The following is a 10198-nucleotide window of genomic DNA, read 5'->3' on the forward strand; positions in this document are numbered from 1 at the left end:
AATCAAAAGAATTGTAGAAAAAAAATGACATTATAATTAAATCAACTCCATTATATAGTATATATTTGCGACGTCTTCCTAAAAAATGAGTTGGTTGAATCGGCGCCATTGCTTGACGCATTGCAGATCTAACGTAGCCAATCTTGAGCAGTTGTACAGTGTGCAGAATATTGCAGGTCTACTGTAACCAATGAGCAAGCTCGTCTCAAAAAGAGCTGCAATTTCTCCAGCGTCAACAGTCGGACCAGCGTGTATTCTTCCGCAGAGATAAAATAGTGCTTTGCAAAAAATAGTACGCCACTGCTCAAATTCAAGCGCAATAGCGTTCTCAACGACCTGTCAAACGGAGATATACAATGAGGCCTCTACTGTTTCAGCAGTGCAAATTCCTATGTTCACAGTAAACTGTGCTTTCAGCACTTTTAGTCTTGTTAACCTAGGGCTGCAGTGAAGTTAAGTGATACATGAAACTTTCAACTTGATTCTTTAAATAGTCTACACTTGGTAAATAGGCTACCGGACAGAAGTTATAACATCTATCATAATAACATTGTCACAACAAGTTGCAAAAGATGTTTATTTCATTACCAAAATAAGTCGTTAGGTTATCTGAATACGTATTAACAGTAGCCTAACCCATAACCGTTGGAGCTCATATTAACATGTTTTTTTTCTCCAGAACCACCTATGACCATTTGGGTTTCATTTCCATGTGCTATATTTTCCACACTGTTACTTGTGACTAATACTATATCCTAGACCATAAAATAATTACAACACTTACAACCACTTTTTAACTTGTTTGTCAGTGCGGTCTGCCATGTGAATAAGATGTTGCATGATGCTGCCCCATGGCCCTTGGTAACACTAGGGTGGTAACACTGACATATCCTCCCAGTTTGATAGTGTTTCTTCAGAGGCTATATAGTAATCATTTAAACTACTTTGGAGAAAGTGGTTTGCTTGTAGTCTGGTGCAAGCTGATAGTCAAGACTGCTCCATCTCTCCCTCACCCTTCCATCCGTGCCAAGTGTGGTGCTGATGAGAGAGAGATCCTGCCGACCCTGCAGAGAAAATGCGGAAGTGAGTGAGCAGGGTTTCCAGCGGCGGAGGAATACACACAGCTATATAGCAGCAGACAGTTGTGGCCACACACACCTTTCAGCCCATCATAGAGTTCCTTGGGTGCGGGTCAATCTCGTAGTCTAGCTTTAGAAAACCAAACTATACAGCACCGACAGACATGGTACGTATTATATGATACATTGAATGTGTGAGTTTGTATATGTTATTGCAGAACATTTAAGGCAGGGTGGCTGTGATTTTCATTGCATGGTAAGCCTCAACCGGAGTGCTTTCGAACTCGACCATTCAATGGAGTGGTCGCTCTGTGCGTCGATGTTGTCTGTTGGTTTTACTGATGTGAAATAGTTGTTATTTATAACTTCTCGTTGCCTATTCGGTTCTTCTTGTCGTGTAATGAATGGGTTGTCGACTGCCGACTGGTCATAGACACTGATAACCGATCTGATCGGCTCTGGTGATACGAGGATGTGCCGTCTCCTATGTGCTCGACTCCACGCGCGCTGCAGATTAGACGCAGTTAACTCTGTTTTCAAGTGCTGGATGATGAATCAGAATTCCTGAAATGTGGATCTGAACGTTTAAGAGTTTCAAACGTGTATTACGTAAAAATGTGTCCAGGCTTGGTGTTAGAGACCCTCGAGATTTTATGTCATATGCTCTCTCACACACGCTCAGGCTCTCACACACACATACACACACAGGCGGATAGTTGGACTTTAGAGGACGCATAGTAATGTAGCTATCTGTTGATGCGGTCCAACGGCTACCGCACATCAGAAATACAGACGCCGTTAATCACCACCTAAAATGCGGTTGTTTTTTGACTCATTTTCTTTGCAACCCCACCCACATTTGTTACATGGAAGTGAAAAGTAGCCCCTAGACTATTTTGTCATCTCTCTGGACCAGTTCGGTCAATGTGAACGGCAGGGGTGAAGAAATAACCATCCATTTTCAATAGCATTGAAGGCAGGCTATTTCCATGTAATAATAATGAGAAGAAATTTGGTTCAAGCTTGCAGCAATGCCTGTCCCATTTTATTGGATTCATTAATCACAATCACAGCGCATGATGTAACACAACACACAATATGGACCATATGCGTCTTGACAATTTGTATATCTTTGTTATGAAATCACAATTCTGCGGTAGATTCCGTGTCGAATGGGTTGATGTAATGGAACTCTTAACATAGTTTTATGACTACGTGTTTGTCATGGATCCAGATGAAGACATCTCCGGTCGGGCAGATCATCACAGACACTTGATACACACCGACTGACTAAGGTTCTGTTCGGTTTACCGTTTCTTAATTGCTCTCTCAAGAAGCCCATCGTTCAGGAGACGCGCCTCACTTCGCGTCCGCCGTGGGAGGGTGGATGAGGTTGTGTAACCAGCGGGGAAGGGGAGGGGGGGGGTGAAAACATGCATCTCAGATTAAATGATGTTCTAGTGCTAAAAGCACGCCTTGTTTCCCCGAGAGTATGGAAGGAATGCATCCAAAGGAGTGGGAATAACAAAGCTATGTATTGTCTCAACATAACCATAAACACAATCACTCTCAGTCATAACTGCAGGGAAACGATGGATTTAATCTCCTTCTGTTCCAAGTTGTAGAACGATGCCGGTTCTCAGCCTACTCTCCAGTCACACCCAGTCACACAAACCCAGAGTTGAGGAGAATATGGAAGAGAGGAGAAGAGGGCAAGAGAGAATCTTCAAAAAGACCTCCACAGAGACCTAAAATCTTTTGAAATTTCCTAGTAAAAGCATTGAAAGGATCTCATTGAACTGGGTTGCTGTGGTGCAAAAGACCTTGAAAAGCTTTCTAAGAGGACAGTGTAGAAAGTCTAAGCCATTTGAGTGGGCAGCACTGAACAGTTCTTGTGTCTCCATGCAGAACAAGATACAGTATTATCCTCGGTTCACCATCTCAGTATACCCACAGGCACCATGCTAGCGTACACTGACTCTGGTGACTGGCTAACTCGCTGGCTGACTAACTAGATAAATAACTCATTGACTGAATGGCTTTGTGCTCAGTCTAGATAGCAATACAGACTACCTGACTGACTCACCTGTTTTACAGCCTGTTACTACAGTTACAGTCATAACTGGTAAAGTCACTTACAAGCCTGCTCCTGACACTGTGTGATAGCCAGGATGCAGTTATGAGGGAAGTTACCATGGTGTACTGTTGGCCACCGTTCCCACTGTGGGTGGTATGATGTTGAGTCCCTTCTGGAGTCCGCTATGACATGGGTGGGTGTGTGGTTGCCATGGTGAGCGGTAGATAGCTGGCCAGGTTTTTTAGCTCAGTAGGCCAGCAGCAGAGCAGTCACATCCAGGCCAGATTCCTGGCAAGCCCTGCACACTGCTTCGCAATCCAGGCCAGATTCCTGAGAGGAGTGAGTGTGTGAGTGAGGGTGTGTGTTGGGAGGGGGGTGGGGGGTGATGCTGGAGGTAACTGTGGACCAGGCAGGGTTGCAGTGTTCCTACAGAGGGCCCCCGGCTGCAGTATCTTCTGCATGCAGTCGCAGATAATCCATTGCAATCCTGGAGAGCAGGTAGAGGTGAGGTCTTCTGGGTCAGACTACTGCTACATAGCAGGACCCTGGAGCTGTGGAGGTCTATTCTTGTCATCTCTAAGGAGAGCGTGGCTCCAGAGGCTGTGTGTCTATGGGCAGTGTACAGGGTGCGTCAGGAGGAGAGGTGAGAGCTGTGTGTGTGTTGTCTGCACGCTGACCTGGCACACGGCGTCACGTGAACATCTGGTCATGTGACCTGTCCCTAATCAGGGAAATGACCTGTCTTCCTGGGGGGCTGTAACGGTAGCGATATGCTGACAGACCGGCTCGTGGTGAAAACCACCCGGCAACACATCAGTCACTCAAGCAACAGGCCTCTGTTGAAACGTTGAAATGGAGGAAGTGGTGTCTCCGGACACCCAACACCTCTTCAGCAGGATGTGGACACGTCAGCAGTCAGTCCAACCATACCACCCCAGGGCTGAACTGACCAGCTCTCACCCTGACCTACGCTGCCCTGGCAGGGCTGGACTGGGCTGGGCACCCCCTGCGTACCCTTTCAGCACCAGACACCTCCTGGCGGGGCCTGAGGATAGACACACTCTCTAGATACACCGTGATAACCACACAGAGACTGAGAGAGCCAGTCAAGCAGACAGACTGGTAGAAAGTAAGAAAGATAGACACAGGCAGACAGACAGACGGACTCTGACAGACAACTTGGCAGACAGAGAGAGAGACAGACAGTTTGAGATCACAGCGAGGGACCGAGAAACATCCGGGGAAGAGAGGCAGCCGGACAGGAGGTGTAACAGGCGGGAGGGACAGACAGGTGACAAGCCATGCTGCCTAAGAAGCGAGCCCTGTACCTGGAGCAGGACCTGGTGTCTCTGTCCAGGGTCTACGAGCTCCTGGACCAGCAGCAGTTCTTCTACCAGGAGCTCATCCAGCAGCAGGAGAGGAACTACAGGAGCTTCCTGCAGATGCTGGTGGACTCCACCTCCTCGCGCTTCGACGGCCTGGTCAAGGAGCTGCAGGACTTGAAGAACGGCCTGCAGAGCACTCGCAAGGACCTGGCCGAGGTCAAGCGCCAGGGCGGGCAGAACGCCAAGCGGGCGGAGTTCCTAGCCGAGGGGCTGGTGATGGTGCGGGGGGCCATGGACAGACTGACGGCCAGGGGGGTGGGGGGGGCGGGGGCCACTGGGGTGTTGAAGGCTAAGAAGGCTCCTCTCCTCTCCGGGAGGGACGGGGGCAGGAAGGAGCCCTGGCCGGACACAGAGCCCAAGGCTAAGAGACTGGTGGCAGACCTGACGGACATTCACTTTGATGCCTTTCAGGTCCAGACGCAGACACACACACCTTAACGCTCTGAACCTAAACACACACACACAGGTGTAACAGTACTCAACCAGTGATGTATCGGTATGGAGCACATAGGGGTGGCTCTCTCTAGACTTTGTTTCACAATGATTGCGTTAATTTAAAGTTTGTGTTAGTGGGGTTGTAACTTGTACTGGGCAGACTGTGGCCATGGCAGACTGGTCTGGGTGGGTGTGGATCAGGCTGTGGGGTCTCATTAATGCTGTTTAAAGAGGCCAACTGTCTGACTGCCCCATCAACTTGTTAGGTTGTTGACAGGCTGGCTCTTTGACTGTCTGTCTCTGTGGAGATGAAGGCTGTCAGGCTGTTTGGCTGGCTGTGTGTTTGTCCGGCTGGTTAGGCATGTGAACTCTGTTTTTTCTGCCCCCTGATACATATTCATTCTCATGAATATTGATGTGTTTGTAATAATTAGCAGGATATGTAAATTAGACAAGGGAATCAATGCCTGTGCATCAGAAGAGCCAATCAGAATGTTCCATTTTAAGCAGCTGTGAGTTTGGATTGGCTAGGGCTGGTCTCTCAAATCCGGTGAGGGTGGGCAGTGACATCTGCGTTTACTCCACAAACCAGTACACCTACATACTGTCCCCTGTCTGCAGTGCATATATAATAGTGCTTATTCTGTTGTTCATAAGACTGCATACATTGCACTGCATATGTTGATGAACTCTCTGGTGTCCCCCTTCCTCCCCCAGGCGGACCAGCTCACAGAGGAACAGATCGCTGGTAAGCAGCTGTGGCAGCTAGTGTGACTGCTACTCCCTAATGGAACCAGCAGTGAGGATGGCTGCAGTGTGTTTACTACAGACAGTCCTTAAGCTGCACTATGTACTATAGTATGTATACTAGAGAAAGTCCTAAAGCAGCACTATGTAGTATAGTATTATGTTTACCAGATAAAAGATAGTCGTTAAGCTGTACATGTACCATAGTGGAATGTGAGACAACTTATTATCCAAGACCTGGACAATGTGTATCTGCACCAGGTCCTACATATGAACCGTGTACCTTGTGTGAGTGCGTGTGAGTCAGACGGCTGTAGAAGACACTCAGCCATGCCGGCTGTGTTCTCTCCCTGCTGTGCAGAGTTCAAGGAGGCGTTCTCCCTGTTCGACAAGGACGGAGACGGCACCATCACCACCAAGGAGCTGGGCACAGTCATGAGGTCACTGGGTCAGAACCCCACAGAGGCCGAGCTGCAGGACATGATCAACGAGGTGGACGCCGACGGTGAGCATGTGTGTATGCGTGTGTGTGTGTGTGCGTGTGTGTGTGTGGACCATATGGATTGTAGGTTCTTCCAACAACCAGCTTTTGAAGGACCTGAATGCCTTCAGGCCGGGGTGTAGCTGCTCCAGAGACAGGTGTCTGGCTCTGTAGACTGGATCAGGAGTATGCCAGGACGTAGCAGCTGTCAAGCACATGCCCACACACACAGGCTACTAAAGAGATTTACTACTGAGGATTACTGGTGTGTGTGTGTTGCTGGTGTAATGGGGTTAGCCTTCCCTCCCCTGATCTTGTGAACTATTCAAGCAGTGCCTGCATGTAATCATGTCATGGATCTAACCAACCTGGTCACCTGACTTCACCTCACACACCCGACCTCTGACCCCCACTGCTTTCTCTCGGTTACCAGGCAACGGGACCATTGACTTCCCAGAGTTCCTGACGATGATGGCGAGGAAGATGAAGGACACGGACAGTGAGGAGGAGATCCGAGAGGCCTTCAGGGTATTCGACAAGGTGGGTCGCTGCCCCGTGTGTGTGTTTGTGCCCAGAAACGTGTGTGTGTGACCGTGCGTTCTGGCCCTCCGCCGCAGGATGGTAACGGCTACATCAGCGCAGCCGAGCTGCGTCACGTGATGACGAACCTGGGGGAGAAGCTGACAGACGAGGAGGTGGACGAGATGATCAGAGAAGCCGACATCGACGGAGACGGACAGGTCAACTACGAAGGTACGCGCACGCACGCAAGACCGCACGCACGACCACCATCTATGGATCTACACGCTCTCTCTTTCTGTTTCTCTCTCTGTCACTGTCTTTAACTGTCTCTCTCCCTCTCTTTCTGTCTCTCTGTCACTGTCTTTAACTGTCTCTCTCCCTCTCTCTGTCTCTCTCTCTGTCACTGTCTTTAACTGTCTCTCTCCCTCTCTCTGTCTCTCTCTTTGTCACTGTCTTTAACTGTCTCTCTCCCTCTCTCTGTCTCTCTCTCTGTCACTGTCTTTAACTGTCTCTCTCCCTCTCTCTGTCTCTCTCTCTGTCACTGTCTTTAACCGTCTCTCTCTCCCTCTCTCTGTCTTTGGGATGTAGCTATATCCTCTCCTCTAGCAATAATATGATGTTGTGAATATAACCAGAACAACAATCTCCACGGTAGCAATGACAGGAGATGACTCGTTGTTTTAATTGCGCAAGACCAGCAGACATTCATACACCCCCTTGCAACATCTTTCAACATAAACCTTCTAATGTTGTTGTTGCTGTTGCTATGCTCCACCCTTCTAATATGTTGTCTATTTGCTTTGCTTTTTTCTGCAGAGTTTGTACAAATGATGACAGCCAAATGAATCCCTGCCCTCCTGATCTCCTTAGAAGACAAAAAAGAATCAGTCAAATGTTTTACTTACCTCTTGCAAAAATATACATTTATTCATACTGTTTCTGTATAGAAAACATAACTGAATGTTGAAAAACAATAAATTCTGTCCACATAAAGAAGTTTAAAGAAAAAAAAAAGTTGAAAAAAAAGCAAAAACAAAAATGAGTTGCATGTACTGGTTAGTGGTCGTGTCCCAGCGCAGAGTTCAACACCAGTAATACCTGATCTAATAGGCTACCTGTTAACCAACCAGCAGCTACGCACTGCTCCAGGAGGTCCACCTCCTGGTCACATGTGCTCGTGGTGATGTTTGGGCTGGCCAATCGTCTTCTTTTATCTCCTGTTTCTGTTCTTCATGCATGCAGCTTGAGAGGCGGGGCCTCGGCGAGGCGAGGCTTAAACGTCCCGCCCCCACGATGCCCTGGGATTGGTGGGCTTCTGGACAGTCTATCTGGAAACAAGCTCTGAAGGGGGGGAGAAATCTCATAGAGGTTGTGTAAATGGGACATTTGCAGTTTGCTTAATGAATTACAAAAGAGATATTTTTAAGAAAATGATCATTTAAAAAAATAACTAATTTTAGATTATATGTTTGGCATGTTGGGGTTATTCAGTTTATTTGTTGTGAGTGGATATTTGGGGGGGAGGGTGGGGGGAGTGAGGTAGGGGCTGTTAGGTCCGGGTGGGGGAGGTGGGGGCAGTTGACTCGTACTTCAGTTTTTTCTGTTAGAGACCCTGGCAGGGGTTAGGAGGAGGTTGGGGAGGAGGTTGGGGAGGAGGTTGGGGGGGTGTGAGACAGAAGGAGAGTGCAGCACCGGGGTCTTGTTCTGACTGTTCATGTTGAGTTCAGTTGATCTTCATTCCAAGTTGTACATGCTAGTCTTTTATTTTTTTTTTCCAATAAAAGACCATGAACTTAACGATCTCTTGTTTGTGTGTTTGTTTGTTTCTGGTCTAACCAATAAGCCTGGTGAATTAGTCAACACTCACAAACCAGCATGCGCACAGCACACAGACTAGGAGCCACTTACAGTACAGCAGACACTGGCTTCACCATGGCAACGCTTCTTTTTTTGGAGCCGTTACTCCTAAGTGTGTGTGCGGGAGGGTTCATGAGGACTTCTCAGAATGGTTTTCATCTGCGAACGTCTGCCTTCAGAGAACCTGTGGTTGCCAGGCAACAGCAGCATCCTGGGCCGAATGACAGGATGAGAGACACGTGGGAGTTCTGAAGAGAAAGAGAGGGAGGAAGAGGGATGGAAGGCGAGATACTGAGGGAAAGGGGGGTGGACAGAGAGATGTACAGGAAGCAATACGTAGATGTAGTCAGTGAGAAAGAAAGGAATCAGGGAGATACTAGAGATGGGAAGAGAGGAAGATGAAGGAGATCAGAGGGAGATGTGCAGAAGGACTGAGCCCGCAGCTCCATCAGCCTCAGCATCCCTCCCCCCTCGTTCCCTGCCTGCCCCTTCTCCCCTCCTCCCCCTGTCCCCTCCCCCTCTCCTCTGCTATAGAAGCAGTCTTGCTGTCCCTGGTTAGCTGCTTATGCAACAGTGCTTGTTAATACAACCAGCCGAAGCACACTCCTCCATTCCTACACTGTAGCATGAGCTGTTGCCACACTCAGCTGGCTGCTACAGGTTCCTGTAGTCTCTGTGTGTGTGTGTGTGTGTGTGTGTGTGTGTGTATGTATTTGTGTGTGCATGCATGCATGTACGTGTGTGTTTGTGTAAGTGTGTGAGAACAGTAGTGTCCTGGCTGCCACTGTGTTGTTCAGTGGTGGGGAACAGAATGTAGTGACAGAGCGTGGGAGGAGAGGAAAGAGGGATGAGGAGAGGAGAGGAGAGAACGAAAGGAGCAGGGGGAGAGGAGAGGCTGACGAGGATGCAAGGAGAGGAAGATGAGGAAGAGAGGAGAGGGGGATGAGGAAGAGAGGAGAGGGGGATGAGGAGGAGAGGAGAGGGAGATGAGGAAGAGAGGAGAGGGGGATGAGGAAGAGAGGAGAGGGGGATGAGGAGGAGAGGAGAGGGGGATGAGGAGGAGAGGATAGGGAGATGAGGAAGAGAGGAGAGGGGGATGAGGAGGAGAGGAGAGGGGGATGAGGAGGAGAGGAGAGGGGGATGAGGAGGAGAGGAGAGGGAGATGAGGAAGAGAGGAAAGGGAGATGAGGAAGAGAGGAGAGGGGGATGAGGAAGAGAGGAGAGGGGGATGAGGAGGAGAGGAGAGGGGGATGAGGAGGAGAGGAGAGGAAGATGAGGAAGAGAGGAGAGGGGGATGAGGAAGAGAGGAGAGGGGGATGAGGAGGAGAGGAGAGGGGGATGAGGAGGAGAGGAGAGGGGGATGAGGAAGAGAGGAGAGGGGGATGAGGAAGAGAGGAGAGGGGGATGAGGAGGAGAGGAGAGGGGGATGAGGAGGAGAGGAGAGGGAGATGAGGAAGAGAGGAGAGGGGGATGAGGAGGAGAGGAGAGGGAGATGAGGAAGAGAGGAGAGGGGGATGAGGAGGAGAGGAGAGGGAGATGAGGAAGAGAGGAGAGGGGGATGAGGAGGAGAGGAGAGGGGGATGAGGAAGAGAGGAGAGGGGGATGAGGAGGAGAG

General features: G+C 49.2%; 1 protein-coding gene across 1 annotated transcript; it reads left to right on the forward strand.

The window, feature by feature from the left end:
• The first annotated feature begins 1107 nt into the window (after positions 1 to 1107).
• calm1a (calmodulin 1a) lies at positions 1108 to 7815 on the forward strand. The gene is made up of 6 exons (XM_062469658.1): positions 1108 to 1246; positions 5694 to 5724; positions 6085 to 6228; positions 6638 to 6744; positions 6822 to 6957; positions 7543 to 7815. The coding sequence occupies exons 1-6, from the start codon at positions 1244 to 1246 to the stop codon at positions 7569 to 7571; spliced, it is 450 nt and encodes a 149-aa protein (XP_062325642.1). The 5' UTR covers positions 1108 to 1243; the 3' UTR covers positions 7572 to 7815.
• The last annotated feature ends 2383 nt before the right edge of the window (positions 7816 to 10198 follow it).

This window comes from Osmerus eperlanus, chromosome 9 (genome assembly GCF_963692335.1).
Source record: "Osmerus eperlanus chromosome 9, fOsmEpe2.1, whole genome shotgun sequence".
In the NCBI taxonomy this organism is placed as follows: domain Eukaryota; kingdom Metazoa; phylum Chordata; class Actinopteri; order Osmeriformes; family Osmeridae; genus Osmerus; species Osmerus eperlanus.